The sequence below is a fragment of the Suncus etruscus genome, chromosome 17 (assembly GCF_024139225.1).
Source record: "Suncus etruscus isolate mSunEtr1 chromosome 17, mSunEtr1.pri.cur, whole genome shotgun sequence".
NCBI lineage: Eukaryota > Metazoa > Chordata > Mammalia > Eulipotyphla > Soricidae > Suncus > Suncus etruscus.
In genome coordinates, this window is record NC_064864.1 from 59,223,905 (window position 1) to 59,238,808 (window position 14,904).

General features: G+C 48.3%; 1 protein-coding gene across 2 annotated transcripts in view; it reads left to right on the forward strand.

Annotated features, from left to right (window-relative positions):
* VTI1A (vesicle transport through interaction with t-SNAREs 1A) overlaps nucleotides 1-14,553 on the forward strand; it is a 449,364-nt gene extending 434,811 nt beyond the window's left edge. Inside the window, exon 8 of one of the 2 annotated variants that reach the window (XM_049764530.1) lies at nucleotides 13,439-14,553. In XM_049764530.1, the coding sequence (XP_049620487.1) occupies nucleotides 13,439-13,532 (94 nt within the window). In that variant the 3' untranslated portion in view covers nucleotides 13,533-14,553. The remainder of the gene's footprint in view (nucleotides 1-13,438) is intronic. The other variant, XM_049764531.1, reaches the window with a different exon arrangement.
* Nucleotides 14,554-14,904: the final 351 nt, after the last annotated feature.

The window sequence follows — 14,904 nt, forward strand, 5'->3', positions numbered from 1 at the left end:
GTACACCCAGTGATGCTCAGGGATTACTCCTGGCTATGTGCTCAGAAATTGCTCCTGACTTGGGAGACCATATGGAATGCCAGGGATCGAACCCAGGTTCGTTTTGGGTCAGCCATGTTCAAGGCAAATGCCCTACCACTGCTCTATTGCTCCAGACCAAGAGAGTGTTCTTTAATTATTTTCTGTACAGTTGGAGAGGAGGTTTGGTCCACTTTCATGATACTTACATTTTACTCTAGGCTCTGTACTCAGGGATCACACCTGAAGGGCTCAGGGCACTATACAGGGTGCTGGGAATTAAACCTGGGTCAGCCACTATCTCTCCCACCCCTGTACTTTAGGGTTTTTGTTTTGAACTAATGTTATAGAGCACTTAGTAGACATAATTGTCACATGTATGCGGGAAAACATGAGCTTACTTTAGTAAAGTGGCCTGGAGCTAAACATGCAACTCATCTAAGATATGCTTTTCCCCCACTATAGTCATTTCTTTATTTAACATTATTTTAATTCTTAGGACTGGGCTAGTTGTACAGCAGATAGGGCATTTGCCTTGCACACAGCTGACCTGTGTTTGATCCCTGGAAGCCCTGTGGTCTCCTGAATACTGCCAGGAGGGATCCCTGGGCACTGAGTCAGGAGTAATTCCTGAATAACAACTGGGTGTGACCCAACCCCTCCCCTCCAAAATGTAATTTTTATGATAATAAAGACTATATTCAAGGAAACATAGAAAAGCATAAAGAGAGGAAGAACATGCCCCTCTTCCTGAGTTCCATTGTAGCACTTTGGTGCTATCTTTTCCAGCCTTTTCTTCCTTTCTGTGTAGAACTTTGCCATTTGTCTAGAGACATGTCCACTTGCTTAAAATGGCAGAATCTCAGTGGTACAATGTGTGTGACACTCTGCATGCCACCAGCCTCTGCTCTGACTTCCAGATTATAAAACAGGTGTCACCTTGGAATCCTCCTTCCATTTCAAGAAAGCCCAAATATGGGGTCATACAGACCATTGTTGAGGAGGGCAAGGAAGGAAATTAGTACCTGGGGAGACAGTGATGAGTCTCTAAGCCCCAAATCCTGTGGTCAGACCAGCCATTCACAGAAGCAGCTTTTGGGACAAGAAAGGGTCTGGACAAGCCTCTTGGAGCAGTTTGGGAAACTTCTTGATAAAATCTTGCACCCCAATAGGTTGGGCCACTAGTCGGGACCTTAAAGGTCTTAAAGAGCTGGTCTCTTCCTGGACCTTTAAGAGATGGTCTCTTTCAACCAGACAGTAAGTTCTACCATCTGGAGTCCCCTGTCAGTTAATTTGATAGTTCTCTATCAAGTAAACCATTATTGAGTACATTGATATTTTTTTTTCTTTTCCTACCTTTTTTTTTTTTTTTGTCCAGTTCTGCCTTGGTTATTCCCAAGCTTTCTCTGAACCAGTTGGGCAAAATTGATTTTTATTAGTTCCACTGGCCTTGTGGAAAATTATCTCATGAACTGGTTTTTATAGGAAGCCTCAAAGCCACAGCACAGGGCAAAAAAATAAGCCTATAGCAGTCAAAACTGTGGTCTGAAATGTCTTCAGACTGGAAGGCTGAATTTATTGCACAAAACAAGTACTAGCAAGGCAGAGGTGTGCAGTCCTGCTCATTATCACTGGAGAGGGGAACCAAAAAGCCGAGTAAAAATTAAATTTTAATAATGCCAGTGATATTTTCTAAATCTTTCCTGACAGCAAGCCTCTCATTATTTTTATCTGTCTCCAAGTAGGTTCTTTTAGTGCCATCTCAGAAATGGCCTCCGCTATGATTGTTTTCTAGGCATGAAAGCAGTTGAAAAACCAAATGTATACAGAAAGAAATAGGCTCTGGATTGCTGCAGGGAGAGCTGAGACCTGGGTCACATTTGGGCACATTTGCTGGACCTACCTCCGCTTTCACAAAAGAAGGCTCTGTGTAAAAATTCTTCCCTCGAACAAAGTGGGCCCTTCTGCCCTCCATCCACTGCGTTTGGCTGTGGGAGCAACCCAGGGGCACCAAGCCCTAAGTTTGGAAGCCTCCCCACATTGGCTACAAAGAAATGAGTGGGATGGAAATATCCTATTGTTTGGAAGGAACTTGCACATTCGCCCTCTATGCATGGCATAGTTGGTTCCACATTGTGGGGAGGGGGGCATGAAAAGGTTGCCAGGTCGTGAGGTTTTCTTGGCTCTGCCTGGGTATCAGTCCATGTTGGTCCCCAAAGGGAACTCGTGGCAATTCACCTAAATAGACACACTTGGAGGTTTTTTAAATATTAAGTGAAGTTGGGAAGGAGATTCAGGCACTACCTGGGGAAGAGCCCTCATTCTAAGGGGTGAACCTTGATCTATTCTCTGGGCATTGGGAGGGAGAAGGGTATCTACTGGGCAAGTCAGGATCTACCAGACCCACCCAACTTTTTCCCTTTCCTGGCAACTGCTCACCATCTTTTGGCACCTCATGGCCAGAACACACACTGCACCCGGTGCTGGACCTCAAATTCAGAGCATCCTCACACTGAGGGCCAGAGCAAAAGCACAGCAAGTAGGTGTTTGCCTTGCGTGCAGCCAACCCGGGTTCAATCCCCTGCATTCCATGTGGTTTCTTGAGCCAACCAGAAGCAATTTCAGAGTGCAGAGCCAGGAGTAACCTTGAGTGTCCCCAGGTGTGGCCCCCAAACAAACAAACAAAAAGTATCCTCACCAGCATCACAGCCATTGGCTAGCTCACAAGGTACTTGCCTTCTGTTAGTGATTAGGGCCACCTTTAGTAGCCAGTTAGGAGATCAAATTTTTACTATCTTCTGTGAAGACCAGGAAACTGGAGGGCAGAATATCCAGAGATGGGCAAGGAATGGTACCTCTACCTTGGATTTCTCCATGGCTCAAAAATGGGTTCCATGGACAATCCCTCCAGTTCAGGTTTTTTCTGTTTTTTTCCTTCCTTCCTTCCTTCCTTCCTTCCTTCCTTCCTTCCTTCCTTCCTTCCTTCTTTCCTTCCTTCCTTCCTTCCTTCCTTCCTCCTTCATTCCTTCCTTCCATGCTTCCTTCCTTTCCTCCCTTACTTCCTTCCATGCTTCCTTCCTTTCCTCCCTTACTTCCTTCCATGCTTCCTTCCTTTCCTCCCTTACTTCTTCCCTCCCTCCCTCCCTTCCTTCCATGCTTCCTTCCTTCCCTCCCTTTCCTCCCTCCCTCCCTCCTTTCCTCCCTTCCTTCCATGCTTCCTTCCTTACCTCCCTTCCTCCTTCCCTCCCTCCCTCCCTTTCTTCCTTCCCTTTCCTCCCTCCCTCCCTCCTTTCCTTCCTTCCCTTCCTTCCTTTCTTCCTTCCTTCCTTCCTTCCTTCCTTCCTTCCTTCCTTCCTTCCTTCCTTCCTTCCTTCCTTCCTTCCTTCCTTCCTTCCTTCTCTTTCCTTTTTGTGGCTTCAGTGCCCTCTCCCTGGCCCTTTACAATACATTAGTTATGGACTAAGAGATTTGCCCTTGTAGAAGATCCTGGTTGAATGATGTTTGGGCCAAGGCTGGACCTCAGATGTGGGTAGGACCAGAAGGCCAAGGCTCATCTCACCTGAATTTCTCCACTCTGGGGAAAGGGGAGTGCCTACTTTACCCGCTTCCTGATCCTGAGTCAGAGATCACAGTCAGTGGCCACACAGAAATGCCCTTTGTTTGATAACCAAGTTTCTGAAATTCTTGGAAGCCCAGGTGTAAAGGTGGGCATTTTCTCGGGTAGACACAGTTATGAATTGATGGAAAAATTGTGAATTGACCTTATTTGGAGCCTCCATGGCCATGGGGAGTGGCCTTTCCTAGTGCCCTTGAAGAATGGCCACCCATTACTTATCCCTCTTAGGCCCTACTCCTGACCAGCTCCTTCTATTTCCCTGACCAGTGGCAATGACCCCCAGCAGAAGATGTGGCTTGCCCTGCATATGCCTGGGGACTTCATTCTCTCACCCACCCCACCCTTCCCTCTCAGGAAATGCCAATTGACCTGTTTCCTTCTTCCAGTCCGTGGAGGCCTTCTCGGGGGTTTGCCTGCTGCAAAGTGGTGAATATAGCTTTGTGGGGTGTGGACCACATATCTGAGAGGAACCAGTACACACTGTGCCCAAGCTGAGCACCAACAGGAGGCCCCTCTTTCCTCCAGACTGCCCATTCCTCGTTGTTGGGTGGAGTTGTTTTATGATGTGTCCTCTCTACAACCCATTGAATTTTTTTTGTTTGTTTTTTGTTTTGGAGTCACACCTGGCAATGTTCAGGGGTTATATCTGGCTCTGCACTCAGGAATCACTCCTGGCAGGATTGGGGGACACCATGGGAACCTGAGTATACTGCATGCAAGGCAAGTGCCCCACTTGCTGTACTATTGCTCCCACCCCCATCAAGTTTTTTCTCTTCACACTTGAAATTTTAGTCAGGCCTTTAGTTCTTTCCCATAATGCCACTGTGCAGCTAGATGATTCCTCCCTGCCCCCAGCAGTTGTTTATAACACATATGTTTACTGCCATCCTTGGCCACTCACCATCTTTCTAATGTGCACCCCCTCAATGCTGTCAGCGATGTAGAGCAAATTAACATGTGGACCAGGGACACTCACTGGACATGAATCCCATGGAGGACAGTTACCATCATTTCTGCTCCCTAGCCTGGGGAAGTGTCAGGTGATCATGCATTGACCTACAAGCATAACAGCCAATGTACCCAAGGCTCGAGAGCACAGGTGACAGCTATCTGTGCAGAGTGGTGAGCTTGATCAGAATCACCTACTTTGTGTTCAGGTGATCAGTACCGAGGAGCATCATCACTCCAGATAGTCAACAAAGAATGAACCTATAGACTCAGTAACTGAGTCTTTGAAGGAGATGGAGATATAGATATCAAAGTTGTCTATTCTTCAAACAGGCTGGGAAATGCTGGTGCAAATGTATGTATTACGTATGTTTCACAGGGTGGAACTGTGGACTGCTGAGGTGGGTGACCTGTGGCCCATCCTCTGTAAAATTAGAAGTGGCAGCAGGTTCATAGGGTATGTTCATAGGGTAACTCCATGTTCAACAGATTAAGGTATAAAAGGGGAAAATGGCATCTGATATAGCAAATGCCCAGTTGCCATGAGCTGCAGTGACTGTGGCATGACTGTTCATGTCTGCTTCCACTGCTGCCATCATCTCCCTGGTTTCCTGTTATAGGGCTGCTGAGCCAGACCCAGAGAGGACAGCTGGATCAGAGAGGATCAGCAAACTAGATCAGTGTTCAGCATGGGACATTCTCATTAACTGGAAGACTAACCCAGAGGGCTTGTCCACTTTTTATTTTGCCAAGAGTGACTTCCATGGAGAGAAGACATTTATCTCCAACATCCAGATTAGGACAGTGGGGGAGAAAGCCTACACCATTAAAAAAAAGGGCATTGGACCCAAAACTTGTGAAAGAGTGAACAGTTCCCCACTCCACCTCCTTGGCCCCAGTCTTCCAGGACCCAGGATCCAAAGCAGTTTCTCTCACTTTGTGGTACTTGGCTCAGAAGCTCCTCACACTCAGGCATTTACTCTCTCACCTTTCTTTTCTAGAAGAGGTTTGGTAATACCTTTTGACCTTTGGAAATTGGGAAATGAGGTAGTGACTTATCCTTGCTGCTGCTGACCTAGACCTCCTGGCACCTGTCTCCTTACTCCTCTGGAAAGTGTGGGGCCACCAAAACTTCTCCAGCTCACCTCAGCCCCATCCCAACCCAGGACCCATTTCCGCAGGATTCCAGGATCAGACCCAGGCCTGGAAACATGGGCTCTGGACAGGCCAGGCATAGAGACACAGAGCACCCTCCTGGTCATGGCAGATCAGGTGGGCTGCCCAGCTCCAAGTTGTGGCACTGATCTTCACCGGGAAGGCTTAAAGACACAGAAATGAGTTCTCACATGGTTCTGGAGACTTGTAGTCTAAGCTCCTCTGTAATCAGCTAAACAGAGTTCCCTCCAAAGATGCTGGGGCAGGAGTGTTCAACTTACCTCTTCCAGCTCCTGATAGCTCCCGGCATTCCTTCCTTGGCTTGTGACAAGCATTATACCAATCTTTGCTTTGGACCTCATGTGGCCTTTTCCGGTGTCTCTACTTGTTTAAGACATCCATATTGGGGGCCGGAGAGATAGCATGGAGGTAAGGCGTTTGCCTTTCATGCAGGAGGTCATCGGTTCGAATCCCAGCGTCCCATATGGTCCCCTGTGCCTGCCAGGAGCAATTTCTGAGCCTGGAGCCAGGAATAACCCCTGAGCACTGCCGGGTGTGACCCCCCCCCCCAAAAAAAAAGACATCCATATTGTCTTTTGCTCGACCCTGCTAAACCCCGCCCCAGGATTTATCTCCAGATCTTTAACAAATAGCAGCTGCAAATGCCCCCTTTTCAAATGTCACCTTCTGAGGTTCCCTGTGGAAATTACTCCCTGTCTTAGTCCAATGAGGATGGTAGAAGTGAAGGAAGGTTTGGGAAAGTTAAATGGGACTTGTCCCCTCTCAGGTACATAGTGGGATCCAGGGCTTCAAATGACATGTTCAGACCCCATCTGTCAGTCTTGCTCTTGGCTCCCTTTCACTCTAGAGGCTTCTCTCTGATGCTCAGTAACTTCAGGCTCCCAATGTTCCCACAGTCATGCCCAGTCAATCCCTTTACATGTCATCTTTCTCTTGATTTCTGAGGGAGCATCAATCCTCTAGCTTGGGTGATACACCAGTTTCCGCACAAACTTTGGTGCTAGGGAGCTAGTAGGCCTGGCCTACCAAGGCCACTGGTGCTGTCAGAGAGCAGTGACCACCTGAATGAAAGCCTGGGGTTTGGCAATGGGTACCTTACCCTATCCCTCAGGAGGACTGGGCAACCTGCGGACAGAGGCAGCAGCATCCCCATCACACAGCTCTGCCTCAGAACTGACCATGCAGTCAATTTTGGAAATAATTTTTCCTCCTTCCAACGTGTGCTCAAGACTGAGCACGCTGAGCCCTCTTCCCTCCCCAATGTGCCCTCCCCTTCCATACCCATGTTGTGTTCAGTCTCTAATCTGGAGAACTTTTCCCTGGCCCTTGTTTTGGGAAGGTTCCCAGAGAGACCCCTGAGTGTAGGCTCTTTTGCACAGTTTACCTGGTACTCTCAGGGTTGCTAATTGTCCTGCCAGTTGTGTCTGTTCTGTAAGACCCCAAAGGTGGGGCATCATTATTCAGGCCTAGGCAGCCAGGCAGGATGGGGCAGTGAACCTGTAGAGTGTCGTGCACTCTCTGGCTAATGAATGCAGGCTTGTAAAAGGGAAGAGACACAGTCGGCATCCTTAATGGGAGAATGCTCAGAGCCAGCTCCAGTGCTTGTGCTTGTCTACAAGCTGCCCTTGGAAACCAGGTCGACCAGTACTCCGAGCCTTCATGGGAGCCTCTCCTCCAGGCACTCAGCAAGAGGCTAATGGAGACTCTCTGTGCCAGGCTCTGTCATAAAATATAAAAGACAAAGGACTAGAGACCCTGGAAAGCTCCACTCTTAATTGGATAAATCTGCACCGGAAGAGGACACCATAAAAGCCTATAGTGACTGTTGTGATCAGAAAGAGGCACAGTTAGGGGCCAGAAAAGAGTTCAGTGGCCATAGCACCTGCCTTGCAATCATGAAGTCACAGTCCCCATGTATGCCGAGTATGGTGCTGGCAAATCTGCTGACTGGGATCCCTAGCACCACCCATGATTTCAGATGGCATTGTGGCATGGTATGCATGAGCACTGCAACTAAAGGACACCTTCCCCAATGATAGCCACAGTTGAAAAGAAAAGCAACACCCTGGGGGGTGATGTTATCCTCAGAGAGCACATATGCAAACCCTGCAGCTAAAGTATGCAACCCCAGTGGGCACCATGACCAGATGTGGGCACTGCAATCACTCCCTATGAGTACCAACACCATGTGAAGGAAGGGAAGGAAGGGAAGGAAGGGAAGGGAAGGAAGGGAAAAGGGAAAAGGAAGGAAGGAAGGAAGGAAGGAAGGAAGGAAGGAAGGAAGGAAGGAAGGAAGGAAGGAAGGAAGGAAGGAAGGGGGAGGGAGGGAGGGAGGGGGGAGGAAGGAGGGGGAGGGAGGAAGGAGGGAGGAGGGAGGGAGGGGGAGGGGGGAGGGGGAGGGAGGAAGGGAGGGAGGGAGGAAAGAGGGGGGGAGGGAGGGAGGGAGGGAGGGAGGAAAGAGGGGGGGAGGGAGGGAGGGAGGGAGGAGGGAGGGAGGAAAGAGGGGGGGAGGGAGGGAGGGAGGGAGGAGGAGGGGGAGGGAGGGAGGGAGGGAGGGAGGGAGGGAGGGAGGAAGGAAGGAAGGAAGGAAGGAAGGAAGGAAGGAAGGAAGGAAGGAAGGAAGGAAGGAAGGAAGGAAGGAAGGAAGGAAGGAAGGAAGGAAGGAAGGAAGGAAGGAAGGAAGGAAGGAAGGACAGCAAAGTGCAGGGCGATGATGGGTCAGTGCTGGATGATGTGGCTGATTACTGTTTGGCCCCTTGAGTAAAGAGCCAGGAATAAGCCCTGACATGGGCAAGTGTGACTCCAAAAACCAAAACAAACCAGAAAGATTGGGGGAAGGAGAGAGCCATGCTCAGAAATTCTTGGAAGAGGTAGGGAGAATTTAGAATCAGGGAAAACTCAACCTAAAAATCAACCTGAAAAAGACAACTCAAACTGACTTGGAAATGTAAAGTTAATTTCTGTTGTATAATTTATAAGTTCGAAGGAAGGGTATTCTGATAGAGTACAAAAGTTTGACCTCATGATATATACCATTTCTCAGGTAGGTAAAGGTTGAAAACCACTACACAGAGGTCCGTGGTATTTTCAAGATTATGTTCCCTTTTTTCTGATATTCTTGGATTCTGCTGTTCCTCGGGGAATCAGGGAAACATGTTCTTTTTTTTTTTTTTTTTTTTTTTTTTTTTGGATTTTTGAACCACACCCAGAATCCTCAGAGGTCACTCTTGGCAGACTCAGAGGGACCATGTGGGATTCGGGGATTGAGCCCAGGTCCTCCCCATGCAAGACAAATGTCCTACCTGCTATGCTATCACTCTAACCCCTGAACAGGTTCTTTCTTAGACTAGCTTTCCTTATGGGAACATAAATGGCTGCAGTAGGTTGAGAGAGGGGGGGGGGAAATATGGGGGGAGAGAGATATGGGGGGAGAGAGGGGGAGGCGGAGAGATAGCACAGCGGTATTTGTCTTGCAAGCAGCCGATCCAGGACCTAAGGTGGTTGGTTTGAATCCCGGTGTCCCATATGGTCCCCTGTGCCTGCCAGGAGCTATTTCTGAGCAGATAGCCAGGAATAACCCCTGAGCGCTGCTGGGTGTGGCCCAAAAACCAAAAAGAGAGAGAGAGAGAGAGAGAGAGTCAGTCTTCAGCTCCTGAGTATTCAGCAAGAAATGCACCAAAGAGGATCCCAGCTTTTGAAAACCACAATGACAAAGAAACCTGCTATTCTTGAAAGAAAGAACGCCCAGCCAACTGATTTCACACCTGGACTGTGGAGTGTGTCCAGGTGCTCCTTCTTGCCAGAGTTGCAGGTGATGGTGCATTCATCTTGATGGCTGAGCTTCTGCTGCAGTGAAGAGCAAGTCCTAAATCCCACTGGCTGCAGACAGGACTACTGGGAGTCCAGAGAATCCTTCTATAGGGAATTAGGGCCCTGCTCGGGATGACTCAGGGATCACCCTGATGTCAGGATTTCGGACAATCCCCACCCTCCTGTACCTTGCGCATACTGTTCCCAGATGCCAGCCATGGAGTCAACCATATGCCTCCCCCAGGGAGCGACAACCAACCTTTTGGCTTATGCATCCCTGACCCAAAAAGATCTCCTGATTCTTTCTAATGAACACCAAGGACAGAGAAGGGCAACCTGAGACTACTGGATCCTGGAGACCAGGAGAGAGCACCTGCCCCACCAGGCTCCACCGGCACACACAAAGAGCACTGCCAGATGCCACACTTGACTGCCACCCGGCCCTAGTCTCTAAGATTCCTGGCCTAAATTCCCACCCGCCACACTCTGGAGCTTGTATCCAGAGGTGGGGAGGCTGGCAGTGACAAGATCCCCATTCCCAGGGTTCCAGGCTGGAATCAGTATTTTCAACAATACTTCGTGAGTTCAGCCTCAAAGTAAATGGTTAATTCATCTTGTATCAACAGCACTGTGATTTATAATGTAAACTTGGAGAATCCTTGATGTTTCGGGCTCGCATTCCTTTTAATTTGGCTCTGCATTCTTTTAAAGCCACAGTGGCTTGCCTAATAGAATGCAGCATGCAAATGCGCAAGTTTCTGCCTGGAGGCGATTTAGCCCGCTGTGTCAATGGATGTCTTCTTTCAAGTGTATATTCTTTCTTAAATTATTTACTGGGTAAACACACTTTGCATTTTCAAAAGGGAGATTAAGCTCGCTAGATGCAGACCTTTGCGCTTGAACTCAAAGCCCTCCCAGCCCCAAGTTAGGGGGAAGTTACTTTGGACTGGCCCCCAACTTTTCTCCACTGGGTGGGCTCCCTGGCTGGGCATCGTTCTTCCTGGTCTTTTCGCATTCTCTCCAAGCTCTGCATTCTTTTCTGCTTTGCCTAAAGCAGTACCTGCCCTGGCTGTGGCAGCATCCAGGCCTCCTCACAGATGGGCCCCCCCACTGCCAGCCTTTGTTTCCCTCCGGCTGGCTCCGTCCTCTCCTCCATTCCAAGCCCCAGCAACTCTCTTATCTGGTCCTCAGAGGGGCTATGTCTGCCCAACACATTTGGGGTCCAAAACTGGGTTGCTGGGCTTGCAACATCAAACTTAACTTCCATTTGACTTCCCTTTGTCCCAAACATCTGCCAGTGAAACCAGGAGAAAAGCCTCCAGCAAACTCCTCTCCACTTCTGACAGGGCCCTTTCTCCACCAGCCACACTCCAGAGATGCCTTGGTGCAAGGTCCCAAGGTGCAAGGTTCCTTTCACCTTTTAACTTGGGACGTGCAGATTCCTGGAGATTTTCCTACAAATGATCTCTGCTGCTCAAGGTTCTTCTCCCAAGAAGGTTGTTTTTAGGTTTGGGATTTTTGTTGTTGTTGTTTGTTTTTTTTTTTAGGGGAGGGCTTTGGCAGCAAGATGACAGCTCTCCCCTCCACTGTCCTGGGGCTGAAGAAGCAAAGACTGCAGGCTCTGCAGTGACCCTTGAGAGATGGGAGTTGGGTGTCTAATCCACAGTGCAGGGAGGCCTAGAGTTGGACTATATGTGTCTGTGTTTGCACATGTTGTACACATGAACTCAAAGGGCATGACTGGCCTGTGTGAGCTCCTTGGAAGGACCAGGAATGGGGGTCCATTCCTCTTTGCCTTGGAATTCCCTGTGAAGAGACCCTAGGGAGGGCTGAGGTTCCCGAAGTCTTCGCTTTCCTTTCTCTAAGTGCCTCAGATTAAACAAGCAACACCCACAGTTAATCCTTCATAAATTAGCATCATGGATGCCTTGGGGCCCTCAACCCACAAATAAAATGGTTGTCAACCCAGAGACCCACTGCCGTATATTACTGGCGGCAGAATTTTAAAGAGTTTTTTTATGCTTTTAATCTGTTTTGCTGCTGAGTTTCAATTTTGCTGATTCCCTTTGCAAGCCTGATGCAGATGATGTGGTAAATAGAGATTTTGACAGTGTCTTGGGCAGAAGGGATGCGGAGGGACTGTTCTGTTCTGAAGCCGCGTGCCCTTCCAGAGGAAAGGGGGGTTGGGTGGGGAGAGGAAAATCAATTCGGGTTTTAAATTGAGCCAGCGAGAACCTCCGATCAGTGTTCATAATTAGCCTCACTTTAACAAGCTGTGAAGTCCCTGTACTTATTTATTTATTTGGGGGGGACAGAGACCCTCCCCACCTACTGAGTAAATAGGGCCTGTTAAATCCGAATTAGCTGTCATCGCAGAAGAATTAATGTTGGGGCGCAGCCTTTCTAGTGAGGAAGGGAAGAAATCAGCAGACAGATCTCCGTGGAGCCTCCGTGATAAATGAGGGCCGGGTGGACCATTCATCTCCTTCCAGCCAAGTGGACGCAGGCACTAAAGCATTTTTGCGGAAGACGTGTCAGCAAATGCGATCATTTTGTAACCTGTCAGGAGCAGAGGGAGCAGGTCCTTCCAAGGGCCCCATGAGGGAGTGGGCTTCTCTGTGGGGACCATCTCCAGCAATCTGTTGTGGTTTGGAGGAGCAGGAGGAATCTAACAGAAACCGTGGGGTGTCGCCATCTTGCCAAGGAAGCTGCAGACACCTTGCAAAGATTTCTTCACCAAGATTGGGGATTGGGCTGGGGCTCTGTTAGGGCTGGGACTTCCCAACTCCACCAGCTTCTTCCTAGACCCCCCCTCCGCCCCACCCCACCCATTTATCCTGCAGTGCCCCTGACTAGACCTTGGCCTTGTGCTTGGACGATACCAAGGGGTCGGGCCAGCTGCTGTTTCTACTCCTATGCAGCCCCTGCTAGAGCACAGTGTGGGAAAATCAACTTAATGTAGACGCTCTCTGCAAGGCTCTCTATAGGCTGTCTAATGTTCAGAATAAGGGACACATGCCGAAAGGACTTCATCAGCTCCTCAGCGAGGTGGAGGGCTTGGGGGGGGGGGGGGCGCGGCTTGGAACAGGATCTCCAGGGCCTTCGTTGTTCCTTCCTTATTCCCTGCTCCCATCAGCATTTGGTAGAGTGGGTGTTGGCCCCCCTGGGTACTTTCTATTCCTTCTCATTTCCATCCTGGCTTCTTTGGAAAAGGGGATGTTATTTTTCTCCAGAGCAAATGTAATATTTCCTCCTGGCATTACCAAACGTGAGCCTTAATCACTGACAGATGACAATTTCACAGCCTGAATGGCAAGTTTGACACTTGCTTTTTAATCCTGTCCTTCTCTTTCTGAGTCTCTGTTACTTTTCCTGGGGTATTTTTTGTACAGGTAAGTATTTTACTGACATATATTTGCATGGAGTCTTTTACTTTACCAGGAAACAATGAGAAAAAAAATTAAGGCATATCTCATCTTTTAAATTAAAAAGAGAAGTTTGCATGGGGCCCTTGATCACTTACAGGTACAATACAGGGCTCCGAACTTCCTTGCAAGCCTTTCAATTGGCTTTTGCCTGACTGTCAGCATCTCTTGAGGCAACAAGACAAATTCTGTGAAGTTGTTTATGGAACTCAAATTCTGTGTGATCACCTACATATGCATACAGCTCACATGCATGTACATGTATGAAATACATGTGTATATATATGCTCATGTGCCACAACATGTACCATACGTGTAAGCACACACTACTTACTGTAATCCCCTCAGAGCTCTCCTTCGAAAAGCCAAAATGGTCTGAGCTGATGTTTGTCAGGATGTTCTGAGTCCCGATATATAATCTCTTCTCTCCTCTGCTCTCTTCTAGAATCATCCAGAATCGCATCCTGCTTGTCATCTTGGGTACCATTCTGGTCATCACCATTTTGACGGCCATCACTCTTTCTCTCCGAAGTCACTGATGTATCAGCTCTTCCTTGATAAACAGCATCAAAGGCTTGTTCTGAGTAATTAAGACAAAATGGTCACATGAATCATCCCAGGCGATGACAGGCCCTGAGTGACCCTCTCTCTTTCTCTCCCTCCCTGCGGCTCCGCTGGTGCACACAGCAGCCGCACAGATCCTCTTCCTGCACAGATGGGGAGTGCTTTCCTTTCCTAGGCTTGTTTTGGTCCACATTTGTCTTTGAGAGGAGGAAGGTGACTATTTTTTTCCTTTTCTGGTAATGTCTTCTACTGGCCCAAGTGGCCTTGATAACCTTCCTTGTCCCTTAGACATGCTGGGCCAACATCTGGGAGAGGCCCTGGGGAACCAGTCACAGGGCATCTAAGCAGCGATTCTGTTTGCAATTTATCACCAAATTGTCCTTGTGTGATGGCCAAGGATTAAAACAAAAAACACAGACTAAACTGAGGCCTAGAGCCAGCTATTAGCTCCAGCATACCAAACCCCATTCCTACCCAGACCAAATGGATAATGTCTCCTTGCCTGAGTACCATCTTGGGTGCTTCCTACCAGTTACTCAGGAAGCAGATTTAGCCCTGGCCCTGTTTCTCTGAGAAGGCACTGTTTATGTATATTAACCCATGACTATTCCTCACCTGAGTCTTCCCAATATCTATCTACTTTTTACAACTTTGATTACTGGCTGTAAGAAATCATGGTTTGCCTTTCCCCAAGCCCCCTGCTCCCCAGAATTCTCTGGCAAAGTGAGCCCTGGCATTTCGTGGTGACCTCCTGTCCCCCGGCCTGTGTAAGCATTTCTGTATCCTCTCAGTTTTAGTATCTGTGCTGCCAAAAGCAGCCCTCCTACACGCGAAAGGTCTGACGGGGTCTCTCCACATCCACCCCAGTATGTAAAGAGAACATGAATATTTCAGCACCTGCAAGAACATGACTTGTCTGTGTGAGATTCCAGATATGATTATAAATATGGCCAAGTCCTAAGGATGAGCTACTCGAAATAAACTTTGTGGAAAATGCTTCACTAACCTCATTTAAAAAAGGAGAAGAGGCATTATATAAAAGGATTTGGGTTTTGTTTTTCTTTTTTAACTTAACAAGTGTTAGCACGGCCTTCCTGAATGCCCTGTGTGTTCAAACCTCTCCCATGCTTTGTGATTTCTTTTGGTTTCTTTCTGTCCACGGTAACAGAGAATTGTGTTCAAAACCAGTTCCTTAATGAGTCCGCTGAGGTCACGTTCCCCGCCTTACCCCTCACTCACAAAGCAAAATAGATATTTCTTAAGAGTTCGTAGGTGCTTACTGTCCTGTTCTATCATTTGGAGTTAATTGAATGTTTTCACTTCTGGCGACGAAAACCTTCTGCTCAT